The following is an 18253-nucleotide window of genomic DNA, read 5'->3' on the forward strand; positions in this document are numbered from 1 at the left end:
TCTTGAGGAGCACAACACCAGCCAGGAAGAGGCCAGAGGACTGCCCAGGACAGGAAGTGCAAAAGGTGGTCAAGCAGACCTGGCGGGTGGAGGGTGGTGGTGCTGAAGCCAGGACCCACTGCCATATGCCTTCCCTGGCAACAGGCTCTTTCCTTCCCCAGGAAGGTTATGTGTGAGGGACACAAGCACACAGTGCCCCAGAGAGAAAGAAAGGCAACGGAGCCGAGATGAATGGCAGAGGCAGGTTTAATGGTGTCACCTTGTCTTGTTAATGAGCCAACCAAAAAAAAAAAAAAAAAATGCAAGTAAAAAAAAGTTTAATCACACAGCACTTTATACAGATAGTGTAAGCAGTAGGCATTCACATCTCCACATGTACAAATGCACTGGGAAGCTCAGCCCCACCAGTCACTCTGGGTGTTTCTCAAACAAGATACCGACTCGGCTCCAAATACCATGGTGCGTGGCCCAGCTCCGTCTTCCCGCAGCTCTGCTGGCTGGGTGGTCACAGCACAGCACAGGTGTGGAGCCCACTTAAGGCTGACAAGACGCATCATGCTTTGGCTTTTTTTTTTTTTTTTTTGTCTTTTTTTCTAATAAGAGTTAATATCTTTGCTTCCGAGCTTTTTTTCCCAACCTTAAATATTACATACATACACCAAAAATTACATAGCTGCAATGTGCTCAACAGCATCCTCTCGGCCTGGAGCTTCACATTATCAAAAGCTTAGAAAACTTGTAAACCTCTAGGCCTGTCTCTGGGCACTAGGAGAGCCCCTGCCGGCCATCCCCTTATGGATTGAGCCTGCAGTTTGTAAGCAAAGGGCTGACAGCAGGCCTCCTTCTAGTCCAAGAGAGGGCTGGGCTTGCTCGGAGTTCACTGAGCTGCATGCCATGTCCCAGTGTGACCATGTGATGGGGAAGAGGCCCTAGCACTTGCCCTGGCCTTGTGCAGCTGCTCTCGCCCCAGCAGCCTCCAACAGAAGAGCAAGGCACCTACAACTGTTGCTTTCCCCACAGCTCCCTGGTCCTCAACTTCATGTGCATATGTGAAGGCCACCACCTCTAATGGGTGTTAGCCTGAACCCAGCCTGGTCCCAACCTCTCTTAGAGAGCAAGTTCAACAGGTCTGGGGCTACAATGTTGTTGACAGGCCAGTGTAGAGCTGGGAGTCAGTGACAGCAGCTACAACTCCCAAGGGATAGTGTTGACGCTGGGGGACTAGGGAGGAGGACCTGGTGGAGGTGGCAGCAGGAGGGTCTGGGACACAGGGAGGCTCAAGTTGAACTGAAGAGGCTGAAAAGGACCAGGGGAATTGTTGGCGCAACCCACATTTCATGCAAGGCACATCTGCTCTCCTGCGGGTCTGCAGGGCACCGGTCCAGAGAGCCCAGCGGCAGGCCCTGGAATACCCGCCTCTGACCTGAGAAGGGACAGCAAGGGAGCAAGTGCCGGGACATTCTGCTGGGGTGACAACTGGAAAATCAGCAACAAGGTTCCGATTTTCTTTGCCACGGGGGACCCGCCTGTTGAAATCTCGCTTCAGAATAAACGGCGGCATCTCAGCACACTTCTTGTACTTCAGCATCAAACTCACCTTGGGGAGAAGAGGGCAGTGAGGGCCTGCAGTGGGGACAGAGGGGCATGGGAAGAAGGTGATTCCGGGGGGAGTGAGCAGACGGCGGCTGGCCTCTCCCACGGTGATGCTCCTTCCTCTGTGCCTGGTACCTACTTGTCCTCTGTGCATTCCGGCATGCCTGCCTCTAGCAGGGCAGCCCGGAACTGCGTCAGGACACCCCGGATGCTCTTGATGAAACCCTTGGAAAGTGGGAAGAGGGGGAAGCCGATGTCAGGGTAGCCACTCTTCTCAGGTAAGAAGCTCCGGTAGCTCTTTCTCCGCTTCTTTGGTTTGACACTGGGCGGCACTGATGCGTCTGCTGCGGTCTCCGAAGTCTGGTCTGTGTGGTCCCTGCTAGCTGAGGCTGGGCCCTGGGCACCGCCCTCCGAGTCTGAGCCCTGGGAGGCCTCTCCTGGGGCTGGCCCTCCATCCTCAGGTTCTTGTTGGCCGGAGTCTGAGAGCTCGGCTATAGCTGGGGGCTCTGGAGAGCAGCTGGCCTTGGGGACCCCGTTAGGCAAAGCCTGGGCCCTCTCCAGCAGGGCATGGGTTTCTAGCCAGGACTCGATGCGGTTCACCAGCCGCCAGCCACCAGTGCTAAAGTGTTGCCTGATTTCCTGCTCAAAGACCTCAGGGGGCCGCCGCACCAGCTGGGTCATGGACTGCACCACACGGATCAGCGCCATCTCATTGTAGCAGCGACTGTTCTCATAGCCTTCCTGCAGGCCCCGGTCACTGTCGAAGCCGGCTTCATTGTAGTATGGTTCGTTCACCAGGATCAGACCTGTGGGAGAGCGACATCTTCCCACAGTGGGTGGGAGAAGCCCATGGAGCAGGCCTACCCTCCACCCTCCAGGGACCCATCAGTCACTTCCCTCCACTGGCCCTCCCTGTCCGCACCCCTGCTTCAGCCCAACCGTACCTTGGATGGAGATGAGCACCTGGAGAAGGCTGGACTTGCTCGTCCACCTCTCTGTCCCCTGAAACACACAGGACACCATCAATTCTGTTCCCCCAGCCCCTATCCCCCACTGGCTCTTCCTCTTTCTTGGCTGGGGGCCTGGCACTACACTCACCTTTCCAATCCAGGTGCCCAGGAGGCTGACGCACACCTTCCCATTGTCATACAGGTTGGGGTTCAGGCGGCCACTGCACTGGGAGAGGTAGCAGAAGTGGGGGGGCACAGCTGGGTAGATGTTGGGGAGCTGAATGTCAAACAAGTAGAGGCCATCCTCGTAGGGGGTTCGAGTGGGGCCCTTGATGAGGGCTGAGAAGAGGTCCTATGTAGGGAGGGAGGGAGGCTGAGGTTGGCAGGTTGGAAGGGGGGGTGTCCTGCATGTGGTATCTGCATCTGCACTTTCCCAGGACACTGTGTGAATGAAGCGGGAAGGGCAGCTGGGACTCCAGATGCCACCAGCAGTGGAAAAGCTAGGCACAAATACCTCTGTGCCAAATTGCCTCGAATCTTTCTTTTTTCTTTTTTTTTTTGGAGACAGGGTCTTGTTCTGTCGCCCAGGCTGGAGTGCACTAGTGCAATAATGGCTCACTGCAGCCTCCCAAGTAGCTGGCACTACAGTGTGTGCCACCATGCCTGGCTGATTTATTTTTTGTAGAGACAGGGTCTCACTATGTTGCCTAGGTTGGTCTAAAACTCCTGGGCTCAAGTGAGCCCAGGCTCAATCCGCCTGGCTCAGTCTCCCAAAGTGCTGGGTTTATAGGCATGAGCCACTGTGCCCAGCCCTTACCTGGAATCTTTGAAGCCTGGCTAAGAGAAATATTCTAAATGAATTTTTATCATATCAGGTGGTTTTCCTCATAAATCATTACTTTAAAATTGTATTCCTCAGTCAGATGTGGTAGCTTATACCTATAATCCCAGCACTTTTGTGAGGCCAAAGTGGGAGGACTGCTTGAGGCCAGGAGTTCAAGACCAGCCTGGGCAATATAGTGAGACCCTATCTCTACAAAAAATACAAAATTAGTTTGGCATGGTGGTGCACACTTGTAATCCTAGCTACTCAAAGTGGAAGGATCACTTGAGTCCAGGAAGTTGAGGCTGCAGTGAGCTATGATCACACCACTGCACTCCAGCCTGGGCGACAGAATGAAACCTTGTCTTTTAAAGACAAAACAAAAAAAGACTCCTCTAAACACTTGCCCCAACCCTTATCTCCCACAAGGCAAGTAGTACAAACAGTTCCAAGCTGAAAGGCAGTTCCAGGATGGTGGGGCCTGGGGAATTAGGGATGATCTCTCCACCAGAAGCTGGCAGTGAGGGTTTGATCCAGGGGAGATGTTGGGAGACCACCGTTCCACAGACATCTGGAATCTGCGCATCTATTTGTGTGCATGTGCGTACACGTGTGTGTGTGTGATCTCAACTGCCAGGGCAATGGGCGAGGTCGGTGATGAGCTGAGAAGCAACAAGGGCAGAGCGCCAGCTGGGGTGAGGGAACCTCTCATGCATGCTCTTATTGGTGCCACCCTGGGAGCCTCCAGAGAACACACTACTTTTCTTCTCCTGAGTGAGATTTTGGGAAAACAGAACAAACCAAAAAAATACTGTTCCTGTTTTCCCTCAGCAGAGCTGAGAAAAGCTAGAATTTTCAAAAGGAATTTTACTATAACCCAAGCAAAAAACAAAAGTGTTATTAAGAATCTCAAGCAGCACTGGACTTAGGACTCTGCCTAGCCCTGTTCCAGGAGGGGCTGCTCCGGGCCCATCTCAACAGCGCCCCTCTTGGCAGCTCTCAGGATCCCTACTCCTTTTCTTTGCCCTCTTCCTTCCAGGACAGGGCCAGAACTGGGGCCTCAGACTCAGATTCAGAGTCTAGCATGATGCCTGGCTTGAAGCACAGGCCCAGTAGGGATTGCTGAGTAAACAAGGTGGCAGGCAAATAGGCTTGCCTGTTCCCAGAGGAGGCACTCATGCTGCCTCAGTAAAGATGACTCAGAGACACTAGGCCCCGTCCACAAACAGAAGAGTGGGAAAATGGAATGTGGTGTGGCCACATGTTGTTGTCCTATTTTGTAGGTAAAAAGGAAGAAACTAGATCATTACAAATCAATATGGGTAGGTCTTGAGCAAATTAGAGATGATATATATACAATGACATACTCTGGGCTGGGCGCAGTGGCTCACACCTGTAATCCCAGAACTTTGGGAGGCCGAGGCAGGCAGATCACAAGGTCAAGAGACTGAGATAATCCTGGCCAACATGGTGAAACCCCGTCTCTACCAAAAATACAAAAATTAGCTGAGCATGGTGGCACGGGCCTGTAGTCCCAGCCACTTGGGAGGCTGAGGCAGGAGAATCACTTGAACCCGGGAGGCAAAGGCTGTAGTGAGTTGAGATCAGGCCACTGCACTCCAGCGTGGCGACAGAGTGAGACTCCATCTCCAACAACAACAACAACAAAAGGCAAATACTCGGTGTAAACAAATCATACAAAACACTCTGTACTCATGGTGATACATGAACATGTCGAAATACTTTTTCAATGTATAAAAAATGTAAAAATACATAAAAAAGGTAATCCGTGGTCATCCATTTGGAAGGAGACCCACTAAACTTCCAGCAGTCCTCTGGGTGTGGGAAGAGGCCTATGATTCAGGAAAAAAGGGAAGTCAGAGCCGGTCAAAGGCAACTTTAGCTCTTCTATTTCCACTCAAAGGATCTGTAATGTTCTAATTTTTCCAAAAAGAAGAGCAGGCTTGAGGAGTACTCATAATATAATTAATTTCAAACTCATTTTTTAAAGAAGGGAGAAAAGAAAACCATCTGGCCTGGACACATGGCTCTCCGCCAGCCCTCACCTGGCTGTGCCTGTGACCGCCCCTGTAAAAGGTGGGTGGGTGGGTGTCCTCACAGGTGCCAGTCAGCCCTGGAGCTTTGAGGACCCAAGGCTGGTGGCCTCTTGGGCACTGGGCACCCACACAGCACATCTGCACCTGCCCATGCCAAGCCTACTTGCCATTCTATCTTCAAAAGTCTTGACCATGATGCCCTCAGGCAGTGAGGTAGCTAGCAGTGCCATCTCCTTCCGAACTGTGCTGAAGAACTTCTTAGCTTCTGGAGGCTGGAACTCAATTTTCTTAAAAGAATGATTTGCTAGAAGAGGAAAGAGAGCAGTCAGTCACTCATGGAGAGGCCCTGGAGCTCTCCATCTGCAAACCTGGCTGGATAGGTGAGCGCACCCACAGACTTCCCACTCGCCTTCGCTGGCCTCAGCACTGTAACCATACAGGGAAACTGTTTGCCCTGGGCCAGAAGTTGGGGGCCAGTGAGGACTAACCACCTAACCACCGCACCCAGATCTGGTGACACAAACAGGAGCCCCGAGAAGGCAGGGGAAGGTGAAGACTGGGCAAAGGCTGACTCACAGGGTGCAAACTCCAGCACGGAGAAGACCTCGCCCTTGGCGCTGGTGAAGGTGACGCCAGGCTTGCCACCACACTGCTGACAGAGCACCGGGGTCTCACTGGGCCACTCGGCCTTCACAGGTGACTGCCCCTCGGGCTTGTCCTCCTTGCGCTCTACGTCGGGCACTGCCTCCATTTTCTCCTCCTCTGCAATGGCCACATTGTCCAGGGTTTTCTTGAGGTTTTCCTGTAGCTTCTTTATGTCATCCAGAAACTTCTTCTCCCGAGTTGGCTTCTCAGGCTCCACAGTGGGAGAGGTGGGCGAGCCCGTCAGCAGCTGCTCCACGGTCATGTTCTTGAGGCTCTCCAGGATCTTGATGGCCTCTTTCAACTCCCGGAAGCTCTTGGGAGGCCCGTCCTTGCCAGCCTTCTCCATCAGCCCAGCCATGGGGGTAGCCATGGCCACAGCCCCCTGGACAGCGGCTGTGGCTGCCTCTTCACTGATCACTACTCCCTTGTCCTCCTCAGGGGCCACAGGCTGCTCCGTGGGTGGGATGGGGGGCTCCTCTATCTTGGGGTGCTCATCCTCTACCAGCCCATTGTCCGTCTCCCAGCTGTCACTGTCATCTTCCCACTCATCCGAGGATGCCCCACTGGTGCTGCCTTCTACCGAATCATAGTCTGACTCCTCAATCTCAGATTCGATGTTGTACAAGTGCTGGGGGCAGAAGGGAAGTGCCAGGGTAATGCAGACAGGAAGTTACCTCCCTACCACAAAGGAAGAGCTCTGGGGATCCCTGATCTGCACAGCTGATGGGGACTGGGCTCATGAGGCCTTGGCAACCTCATTCCACTCTTTCCCCACCCTGTGCTCTGGACTTTGCAGTCCCTAGGTCTCTGGGAGAGGCCCTCCACCTGTCCCACCCCCAAGCTGGACCCAAAGCCCCAGCCAGTGGTCTGTTTCAGCCTCCCCTCCCACTCTGTACACTTGGTCAGCATCTGCCCAAGAAGGCAGGCAACCTTGGCAGGCCCAGCCCCACACCTGAAAAGCTCAGGGTCAGCTAACGATGCAGGCAGGGAGGCCCATGTGGGGCTGCACTGGGAGCTGGGAACATACGTTAGGAGAGTATGTGCGGAAGGGCCAGCACATCCTGCTGCCTTCCCTGGAATGACCATTAAGGTGATGGGGCAAGCCATTCCTGCCCCTGCTCTGCCCCATCCCCACCCCCTATGCAGGAGCCAGGAGAGGAGAGTTGGGCCATGCAGCTCCAGCCAGGGAGGCGAGGGAAGGAGAGCCCGTGTGGCCCTTCAGCTCAGGACCCAGCAGCTGGGGCTAGAATGGGGCCAGCTCTCTCCTTTCTCTCCTTTGCTGTTAGAGCTTTCTAGAAAGGGTGATAGGAAAGTCTCCATCTCCTTTTAGGAAGGAACTTACATTCTTCTTAGCATAGTGATAATCCAGGAAAATCCTGGAGGTTTGTGAAAATCTACATGCACCCAGTGATGGATGGGAGAAGTGAGGCTGGTGGGCCACCTGTGGGCTGACCCCAACCCCGCAACCAGGGCTGTGTGGAATGACTGCCTTTCTCCTCAGGTTTTCACTGAGATCTCACCAGGAAGACCCGAGAGCCCACCTTTAGGCTACCTGACTGTGGCCCCAGCCCCAGCTGCCATAGTCACAAGCCCAGCAGGGGGACTTGCCAGAGCCTCACCTGGGGCAGGATGATGGTCTTTGAGTTGTCAGCCCACACCACCTCCACCTTGCTGCTGACATCCACACGGGCCACCTGGCCTACTGATGGCTGCTGGGCAAAGGGGACAGAGTCAGGGAGCCCAGCTCCAGCCCCAGCTCCCCAGCCCTCCTGTGCTCTGCAGTGACTGACATCATGCCCACCCAGCTTGTGACAAGGAACTTAGCTCCTCTGGTAAACGTAACCAGCAGCGGCTCAAGAAGCCTGACACCGGCAGAGAGTCAGGGAAACAAGTCCTTCTGCAGCTGCTAGGGCTGAGCAGCAGCTTGACTTTGGGGCAGCTGCTCTCCTAGTAACAACTAGCCAGAGGACTTTCAGGTCTTGTCTCCTAGAGCCACCTGGTGGCAGCATCAGGGACTGCAGCTGCTGCATAGGGCAGGGAGCAGCGATCTAGAACTTGAATTTGAAGGTCTACCTCATCCTCCTTGTGAGGAGCCCCGTCCTCAGTATTGCCGATGCGGATAACGATGTCAGTTGTACGGAACCTAAAGTCAGGGTGGTCAGCAATGTCGTAAACACTCACATCTTCCTCTTCTCCAATTAGCTGTGGCATAGGACAGGCCATCATGAGCTAGGGGCCTACACCCAACCCCAGAGCCCAGCTGAAGAAAGCAGTAGGGGCTGCACACACCTCCACGTCGTCCCCACTTGGCCGCAGCTTGAACCACTTCACCATGCAGGTACGACCGATGTGGTCGCCAGACTGTACCACACCATAGACAGCAGGGTCTGGACAGCTCTGGACTAGGGAACCAGAGGAAGGGACGCAACTAGCTAAGGGACCCAGGCTAAGGAGCCCACATCTCAAGCCAGTGCAGGGTGCAGAACCCTGACCTTCCCCCGTCTTGGAAATGGAGAGCCCAATTCATGAGGGCAGTCCCCTTCCCGACCTCATTTTAGCTCTGACCCCAGATCCCTTTCTGTTCTCCCCAAGCCCCAACCTGGGCCCTCGTCGGTGACCACCCCGCTGGCTGCCCTTCCAGAGCTGGCACTACCTCGCTTATCTACCACGAAGTCTCCGGGGCAGAACTCGTTGTTGTCCAGGTGGTGCACAGGGAAGAGGTCATTGGAGCGGATGTTGCATTCCACAGAGCCATCCTGCCACATCACGTCAGCTGAGGTCATCGTGGTCACCACCTCCACTGCCACCCTGCCAGGTGCAGGCCAGTCAGCGACATGCAAAAACACCCCCCTCCCTCACCGCCACCCCAGGGAAAGGGCAGAGAATCGTTCTGTCCCTTCCCATCCCTGCAGGCTCGGTAACATGAAACTCTGAGTCCCAGGCCTGCAGGATGATTCTCTGGTGCACAGGAAGCTAATCCAGGCTTCCAAGGCCATGCATTCTGAGAAAGGGACCCACTTGGGAGAGCTCAGGCAAATGTGGCCCCAGAAGGCCAAGCTTAAGGCCACCACCACCATTCCACCCTCTGTACCATTCCTAAGTCTCTGCTTTCCACCAGGGCCTACCCCAGGCACTAGAGCCACTACAAGGTGTGCAGTGTGTGTGCAAGCATAGGCATGCAGCTGAGGGGGCATGCACTCTGCCTGACTTCATGCTGATGCCATGGGGGAGGGGCACAACTCTCAGTTTACCTGTCCCCTGGCTTGAAGTCTCGGGTGATTTTATTCTTCTTCCTCTTGTGTTTGCGCTTCAAATTTTTGATGGACAAAGGGATGCTCTTTTTGCGACTCGTGCCGCTGCCACTCTGGGAGGAAGTGGTGGAGCTGGCGGAGGAGGTCACTGAGCTGGTGTCATCCGTGTCATCGGCAGCCTCGTCATCTGCATCCTGCTCTGCCGAGTGCAGCCTGTCGTCTCTGCCTTCTTTTAGCAGGAACGGGGGCAGCTGATCTCCTGCCTCCTGGGGCTCCTCTACGCCCTCATCCTGCATCTCCACTGGGCTGGCAGAGCCATCAGGTGTCTCCTCAGGGCTGGCAGAGTCCGCTTCACCCTTGGCTTTGGCTTCCCCCTTCTTGTCTGGGTCTTCCATGGAATGGTCCCTGGAACACTGGGTGTCCGGGGAGCATGACATGATCCGCACAACCTGCTTCTTCAATAGACGCTTCACCTGCAAGGGCGAAGCAGAGATGACAGAGCTGTGAGGATGATAGCTGCATACACCTGAGTAGCCGGCAAGGGTCATCAGGGCTGCTGCCCACCAAGGCCTAAAGCACAGACTGTCCTTTTTGGCCATGGAAATGGCTCAAGGCCAGTTCCTCAAATGCCCACCAACCCCCAACCCCAAGGACATACCTTCTTGGCCATAGAGCCCTCCCCCTGGGCGCAGTTTTTTTCTGGACATTCCCAGGCAATCTTGGCTGGCTCTACCTTGGCTGGGAAGACATACAGACAGCGCTCCCCAAGCTGCCGCTGAGCATGGTCAAAGCATCCGAGACGCTTCACCCTGGTTGAGGGAGAAGTGGGGGTGAGCCAGGCTGAACTCTTGGGAGGCCAGCAGTGTTCTCCAGCCTCCCCAGGTATCTGTGGCCAGGGCCCAGAGCCCTGTCCCATGGGTGCCCCTGGGTTGCTGGCAGCAGGGCATGCTCACCTGCCTAGGTTTTCCTGGGTGATGACAGAGGGTGGGGGGCTGACGCTATCCGTGCCCCCTGGACAGAAACTCTTGGTAATCCATGTAACTTTCAGCTCTACAACCTGCACCTGGGGATGGCAGGTGGGACACGCCAGTCAGGGCAGGCTCTGACAGCACTCTTTAGCCAGCTGCCCAGGGCCCACTTGACCTCCAGAGGAGGAAACTGATCTTCCTAGTGCAGCACCAAGTACAGACAAATCAGAGTAGGCCCTGACTGTAACCACGGCCCCAATGCAACACCCAGGACCAGTATCACTGCTCATACCAGCCAGGGACCACTGGTAGCCACCCACCACCCTCCCACCTTGCTCAGGCTGGGCTGGGGACATCTGTCTTTTGGTCACTATGACCAGAGCTTGGGTTCCCCTTTTCCTTAAAGCCCTTTGAGATCAACAGGGTCCAGAAGCTGAAGAGCAGGGCTCAATCCTCAGAGCAGGCAGGAAAGGGGCAGCAGCTCAGCTCCAGGGCGTGGAGGTCAAGGACTCTGTCTCCTGCCCCTAGGCCCAGACCCACCTCTTCCACCACCACTCGGAACTTGCTCTTGGTACTGAGCACGGGCTTGACACCTGACAGCCATTGGACGCTGGAGAAGATCTTGGCGGGGCCAATGAGCACCTGGCCTGGGTAGAAGCCGTAGGAATCATCAAAGAAGAGACCCTGTGGGATTTGGGGCCAGAGGAAAGTCCCTGTGAGCAGTGCCTCCTTGGGTGACCGCGCTCTCCACACCTGTGCCTGCTGGCTGCCCACCTGCAGAAGCTCACTCACAGGCATTACATGCCTTAAAACAAGTCGTGTGGCTCAAGAACAGCACTTCCCAAACTCTGGGTGCGTAGAGGTCACCTGGCACCCTTGTTCAAATGTAGGCTGACTCATTCCGTGCTCCTTGGTCAAGGGCTCACACTCTGAGGAATAAGGCTCCAGAGAGCAGTGGACCTGAAACCTGTTTGCTCACACACCCCCTGTATATCTACTTGTTTGCTATTTGTGTCCATGTACTATTATAACTAATACATCATCCTGTATTGAGAGAGCAACAGTGAGACTTCAAAGGATGAGAGGAAAAGGCTAACAGAAATGCAAATAAAAGTTCTAATACTGCCAGGCACAGTGGCTCACACCTGTAATTGCAGCACTTTGGAAGGCCGAGGTGAGTGGATTACCTGAGGTCAGAAGTTCGAGACCGTCCTGGCCAACATGGTGAAACCTCATCTCCACTAAAAATACAAAAATTAGCTAGGCATGATGGCACATGTCTGTAATCCCAGCTACTGGGAGAATGAGGCCAAAGAATCGCTTGAACCCAGGAGGCAGATGTTGCAGTGAGCCAAGATCGTGCCACTGCACTCTAGCCTGGGCGACAGAGTAAGACTCTGTCTCAGAAAAAAAAAAAAAAAAGTTCTAATACTTTCTGCCTATACCCAAACTTTTAGAGCCTCTGGTGCACACCCAATCCTCTTCCAGGAAACCACTCTGTTTAGCCAGGGCCAGCTACAAGCTCTTTGCTAAGAAGTCCTCTTCCCAGAGGACTGAGCAATCAGAGAAGGGCGTGGCCTGAACAGAGCACACTACCGAATCGCTGACGTGCGGGCAGACGTCGTAGAGCTTGGCGCCATCTTCCGTGTTCATGGAGCACCTAAAACAGAGAACAGAGGCTTGGTCTCCACCAGGGGACACAGTGAGTACCAAATAGCTGCGATCCTAAGATGCCAATACACCAAGTACCCGAAACAGCAAAATTCATCTTCCACCATCAGCTCAGCCCGACGTAGTATAAAAAACTCTCCCACAATGCACAATGAACAAGATCCCAAGTGCCACTGGAGTGCTCAGCACCATCACAGTGCCTCAAGTAAAGCACCAGCCCCTAGCAGATATGAACACGCTTCTCCCCACGGCAGGACAGATCAGAAACTGACCAACAGAATTAGACCATGGTAGATGAGGAGAACGCCACAGGGTTAGGCCCTGCTTTGCAGGCCTGGGATGCTATCAACATCTGTCACTGCTCTTGATCAAACCTGTCATCACTGGCCCCAGGAGGAAACACCCTCTTCCTTCCCTCTTTCCAAGAAGCCATTTCCCAAGCCAATGGCTCCTTGGTGGTGAGACTCTACCTGGCGCCATTGGATAGCTTCAGGATGATCTGGTTCTTCAAGTCGTAGACCTTCCCCAGCCAGCAGTCATAGGCAATGTAGTCCCCATACATGAAGGGCTGCAGACCAAGGGAGCAGGGGCAGTGAGACACAGCAGACAACACTCATGTCCAGGGAATAGATTCCTCTATGCCCCACTGAGACAGGCAGAGGCAAGGATCTAGACAGCCCACTGTCTGGACTGGTTGGCAACCAGTCCTAAATAGCTGCTGCAGCAGGCCATCTGTACAAGTTCTAGGCTGCATCCCAGCTGCTCTTCTCAGCGAGAAGGAAGTGGTGCTGGTTGTGGTGGTGGGGCTACCTAGAGGTAACGGGGTGGTTTATGCAGGGGCAGAGGGCTGATGGCATCCATGGACATGGGACATCCATGGACACAGGACAACTGGCAAGTAGGCTGTGGAGGTAGCAGGCAGAGGAGACAGCCATACCGCTGGGGGGTGGCTATATGGACAGTGTTCTGAGTAAATCCATTAGCATATCGAGGATATTGACAGCCAAGTCCCTCACTGTTGGAGAAGGTGTCCAGGTGTTTACTAACAGAAGGGGAGAAGGAAGAGTCATCTGAGGTGTTTAAGTGGAATTGGATGTATCAGGATGAACTTATATATTTTCATTTCTATTGTTGAGGCAGGGTTTTGCTGTTGCCCAGGCTGGAGTGCAATGGTGTGACCTTCTTGGCTTACTGCAACCTCTATCTTTGGGCTCAAGTGATTCTCCCACCTCAGTCTCCTGAATAACTGGGACTACAGGGATGCATCACCATGCCCAGCCAATTTTTTCCTATTTTTTTTTGTTGAGATGAGGTTTTGCTATGTTACCCAGGCTGGTCGTGAACTCCTGAGCTCAAGTGATCCACCTGTCTCAGCCTCTCAGTGTTGAGATTATAGGAATGAGCCACTGTACCTGGCCTGAACTCATATACTTTAACATACACATAGAACAGGTAGTGACATATTTAAATGTGTGTATACATCTAATACATGAGTATTTCCTAGTGTGTCCCAAAAGGGCCAAGTAGCAATTAGCACACCTAGCATCCAGATTTGGGTTTTAAAAATTCCATTCTTTGAACACAATGAAGCTTCTCATGCCAGAAAGAAAGAAAATACTTAAAAAACCAACAGAAAGGGCCATGTGAAAAGGACATGAAAGCCAGCCTGAAGGGGCTCCCATTGGCTATATCTGGGATCACCTAAGCAACAGAACAGGTAGTAATAGTAGCAATTAATTACAACCAATGGATAAAACAGAAATCTCTAAGTCCATACTGATTTTAAAAAACGAATAAATAAATGTCAGCAGAAGATGGAGCTCTTCTACAAAGCAGAATGCCAGCTAATAGAAATGGGGGGCAGCCAGGGAGCCTTAAAATCACCATTTAGCAACATCAGAGCAATGGCTGGTGCAGGAGGAACTGTGAATGGAGGTCAAAGGTGGTGGATTTCAGTTTGACAAATGATAGGTAGTTCATTGACATAATCCAGGACTGTGTTCCCACAGAATACAATCACTTAAGGGGGTAAATGGTGAGTTTATAGTGGAGAGACCTGGAGGACACCAACATGACCAGGGATCAAAGTGAACAACCCCAACATTTTGGCTATGGGGTACCATGAACCAGCGCAAAGCTCAGTGGCATTTCTGTGGCGGGTCTGCCATGAATTCATGGGCATGAGGCAATACCAGACAGACCTAGGCTGAGGGTCCAGTTACTGAATGTATCACTGTTTGGGACATGGAAGACAAAGATAGGCTGGGAAATGATTCCAGATTGGAGAGAAATTAAAGAGGTGACAATTTTTTTTTTTTTTTTTTGAGACCGAGTTTCACTCTTGTTACCCAGGCTGGAGTGCAATGGCGCGATCTCGGCTCACTGCAATCTCTGCCTCCTGGGTTCAGGCAATTCTCCTGCCTCAGCCTCCTGAGTAGCTGGGATTACAGGCACACGCCACCATGCCCAGCTAATTTTTTTGTATTTTTAGTAGAGACGGGGTTTCACCATGTTGACCAGGATGGTCTCGATCTCTTGACCTCGTGATCCACCCGCCTCGGCCTCCCAAAGTGCTGGGATTACAGGCGTGAGCCACCGCGTCCGGCCGAGAGGTGACAATTAAACGCAAGATGTGTTCCTGAATTGGGTCCTGGATCCGAAAAAAACAAAACAAGAGTAGAGTTGGGACAACTGAATTCGGTCTATGGACAAGACTGTAATTATCAATGTCCACTTCCCAATCTGGGGGTTATATGGTGGTTACACAGGAGGCTGTCCTTGTTTTTGGAAAATACAGAGAGGTGTATTCAGGGGTAGGTGACAGGGCATCATATCTGTAGCTTGCTCTCAAAGCTTGCTCTTTTTTATTCCCAAAATATTTTGGGAATAAAAAAGACAGGAGAGGGATCTGGGGGAGAAGGAGGGAGGGAAGGTGATGGAGCAAATGAAGTGAAATCTTAACAGCTGAGGAATCTGGATGAGAGGGACACAGGAATTTACAACTTTCTGGTAGGTTTGAAATTATTTAAAAAATATTTAAAAAATAAAATTATTGAAAATAATTTTTTAAAAAGAAATATTAGAGGTGAAAGGAAACCAGTTAAAGACAACCACATCAGCAGTCTATGCTGGGTTTGGGGAAGGGCACCTCCTGACCTCGTGTCTAAATGGCTTACTGGAAGGCAGCGAAAACAAGACTACAGGAGCCAGCCGGTTGCTGTGCTCTGCCTTCTGACCCAGGAAGGCTGTGCTTGGCAAGAGCGCAGAGAAGGCTACAGCCCTGAGGTCGTGCCCTAGAGAACCAGAGGGCCCAGAAAGGACGATGAGAAGACAAGGCTGGCTTACCCAGATGTGCTGCAGGTCCTTGCTGTTGACGGGATAGATGATGCAGTTGGTGCCAATGAGCTTGACGGCGCAGTCTATGTTGACGTCGATCACTGTGCCACACTGACTGTCCTGGGGGAGGGAGGAGGCATGCAAGCCCCAAGGTGCAGCAGCCTTGGTCCCATGGGAGACCCAGCCCAGACCACCCCAGTATGTCCCCTGCAGAGCTGGCCAGCTCTCCCACATACAGAGTGCGAAGTGGGCAGGCTCAAGTCCCCAAGGTGGCTGCTCCCAGGCCCAGGGCTGGGGTGGGGACGCAGGACTCACAGTGGATCGCATGTGCCGGACCACATCTCGGGGTACCACAGAACGGTCTTCTAGTTTCAGCTGTAAAAGTAAATACCAGTGTGAGAGAATGGGCTCTGAAGCCACCAGAGAATACATTTTTCTTCAAAGTTCTTCTGAAGTGTCACATCCACACTGCTAAATGCACAAATCCTAAGTGTTCAGCTAGAAGCATTTTCACAGACTGCACATACCTCCAACCAGCACCTAGACTCACAGGCAGAGCGAGTCACCCGCAGGCCTCCTGGTACCCCTATGGTCACTGTCTCGCCCACCAACAGTAAACACTCAGCTGACCGAAGGTATCCTTCCTCAGGCTGAATGCAGCTCAATGACAGATCACATAAGGCCACACTTTAATTAAGGATTTAACAGCCCATTCTACAGAGAACAAAGTATTTGCTTTGCGTTAAATCCTTTTTCTGCCCTCTGCAAGTACCTGCCCCGGCTGACGGAGCGTGGGCTGGGAGAGGAGCAGAACACCGGGCTTTGCTGGGTCACCCTGAAGCCCGGCTATCACCGGACACCACGTTCTAATCTGGGTTATCCTCCTGACCAGCTGTGGCCTGCACCTTATCTGCTGCGCTGTGGAGCCCTACGGGCTGCTGAGTTGGCTGGCTCTTGGAGCCTGGCCAACTGCATGAGCACCTGACTGTCCTTTATGCACAGCTAGCAGCGACCGCTGCCTCCTGCTGCTCCACATCCCAACAGCCTAGGCAGGAGATGCTTCCACCAGGCCAGCCTGCCTTCTTTTTTGCTGGTTCCTCAAACCTGGGGCAGTTCCTTTACATTTTTTTTTTTTTAAGATGGGGTTTCACCATGTTGGTCAGGCTGGTCTTAAACTCCCAACCTCAGGCCTCCAAAGTGCTTGGATTACAGCCGTGAGCCACTACGCCCAGCCTACGGTCATAATTATGGACAGGTCTCCGCGTGTGTCCAGTTCCAAGACCCCAAGCCACGTGTCTAGAGAGCTGTTTCCTCAAATAGCCAACCAGACACTCTGTGGTGGCAGCCTCTCTCGACCTGGGGCACTGAGAGGTCACTACCAAGAAAGGAGAACTGAGTTGCTGAAAAAGAAAGATACTGGCTCAAGGTCACTTAAATGCTAGCAATGAAGACTAAAACAAACTCTGCCAGAAGAACATGACTCAACAAAAAAAAAAAGGGGAAAAAAAAGCAAAGGACCCCTTCACCAACCAGCAGTGCAGAGAGTCCACAGGAACTCATGAACCCAAGTTTTTTTTTTTTTAACACGAGTCTCGCTCTGCTGCCCAGGCTGGAGTGCAATGGTGCAATCTTGCCTCACTGCAACCTCCACCTCCTGGGTTCAAGTGATTTTCCTGCCTCAGCCTCCTGAGTAGCTGTGGCTGCAGGCACATGCCACCACGATCTGGCTAATTTTTGTATTTTTAGTAGAGACGGGGGGTTTCACTAGGTTGGCCAGGCTGGTCTCAAACTCTTGACCCCGTGATCTGCCCTCCTCAGCCTCCCAAAGTGCTGGGATTACAGGCGTTGAGCCACCGTGTCCAGCTATGAACTCAAGTTTCAAATGACAACAAGCCCAGTCCTTAAAAAACAGGGTTCTAGAGTCAGACACAAGAACCTCAGGCAAACCACTCCTGCCGACAAGTGGAAGGAGGGATGACAGCAGCCATCTCAAGCGTGGCTGAGGCGGAATCACCAAGGCAGCGGGCGCACAGGTGGCACATGATGCACAGTTCAGAGCAGACACTCAGCAAGGCCAGCAGCTGTGATAACTGGCCCTGAGAGGTGGAGGCTGAAGAGCCCTGAAAGGCCAAGCTCTCCTTACATCTGCTCCAAGACCCCAGGAGGATCAAGGGGCATGCTGGTGTGTGATGGTGCCACTTTTCTAACTGTAAGCACTTTTGTGTGCTATAACCCTCTGTGCCCAAATCTCCACTCTGAGACATCGTATTTTTTTGCACTGCCCCATCCTATTTTAATCCCCTGGTCCCATTTTAGACTTCAAAAAGTCACAACTGCTCTCAGAGAAACCACAAGCTGCAGGACTGCAGAATCCAGTGCAAGGGGGCTGCACCACGTGTGGTGGGAGGGCTGCATCCACCACTTAGGGGTCCCTGAGAGAGCAGTCAGGAAAGGAGGCAAGAACAGCACAGACACAGACATAGATCAGTGCAGTCATTGATGGGACACTCTGCTCAGCCTAACTGCACCCTTGGGAGTGCAGGGGAAACTGAGGTGTCAATTCTGAAGCTGAAGCAGAAACAAAACAGCTGGTGAAAGCTGGCATCATGGCAAGGCCAGAGGCCGCCAGGGCAGGCAGTGCCCAATGCTCCCAGGAGAGGGAGCCAGTGCAGCAAATGCCATCCTTCCTATGGGGCTCTCCAGACAAGAGTGGCTCCACCCCACCAGGACACTGCCTCCAGGGGCTCTACGGCTCTTCTGATCTTTTCTATGATGGGAAGTTACATTTCTCCAAAGCCCTGACAGTGCTGGGAGCAAAGCAGGAGTGACAAGGGGCTGGGGGATGGTAACATGGTGGCTACAATCTCTCCCATTGGGAATTAGATAATGAGACATCGGCATCTGGAAGGACTCAGGTGACTTGGGAGGCTCTCCATCATCTCTCTTGTGACTTTCCTTC

The 18253-nt window shown here is 52.9% G+C and overlaps 1 protein-coding gene across 4 annotated transcripts in view; it reads right to left on the reverse strand.

The window, feature by feature from the left end:
* Positions 1 to 228: 228 nt before the first annotated feature.
* The window catches only part of UBE2O (ubiquitin conjugating enzyme E2 O), a 63761-nt gene continuing 45736 nt past the window's right edge, over positions 229 to 18253 (reverse strand). Inside the window, exons 2-18 of one of the 4 annotated variants that reach the window (XM_035301850.3) lie at positions 15610 to 15669; positions 15304 to 15414; positions 12429 to 12526; positions 11884 to 11947; positions 10828 to 10971; positions 10273 to 10382; positions 10053 to 10128; positions 9320 to 9792; positions 8722 to 8876; positions 8358 to 8470; positions 8142 to 8270; positions 7688 to 7777; positions 6000 to 6696; positions 5591 to 5727; positions 2692 to 2895; positions 2538 to 2595; positions 229 to 2399 (exon numbers count right to left, since the gene is read on the reverse strand). In XM_035301850.3, the coding sequence (XP_035157741.1) occupies positions 1729 to 2399; positions 2538 to 2595; positions 2692 to 2895; positions 5591 to 5727; positions 6000 to 6696; positions 7688 to 7777; positions 8142 to 8270; positions 8358 to 8470; positions 8722 to 8876; positions 9320 to 9792; positions 10053 to 10128; positions 10273 to 10382; positions 10828 to 10971; positions 11884 to 11947; positions 12429 to 12526; positions 15304 to 15414; positions 15610 to 15669 (3390 nt within the window). In that variant the 3' untranslated portion in view covers positions 229 to 1728. Of the gene's footprint in view, positions 2400 to 2537; positions 2596 to 2691; positions 2896 to 5590; positions 5728 to 5999; positions 6697 to 7687; positions 7781 to 8141; positions 8271 to 8357; positions 8471 to 8721; positions 8877 to 9319; positions 9793 to 9977; positions 10129 to 10272; positions 10383 to 10827; positions 10972 to 11883; positions 11948 to 12428; positions 12527 to 15303; positions 15415 to 15609; positions 15670 to 18253 lie in introns of all 4 variants that reach the window. The other 3 variants (XM_035301849.3, XM_008997779.4, XM_035301847.3) reach the window with 3 other exon arrangements.

This window comes from Callithrix jacchus, chromosome 5 (assembly GCF_049354715.1).
Source record: "Callithrix jacchus isolate 240 chromosome 5, calJac240_pri, whole genome shotgun sequence".
NCBI lineage: Eukaryota > Metazoa > Chordata > Mammalia > Primates > Cebidae > Callithrix > Callithrix jacchus.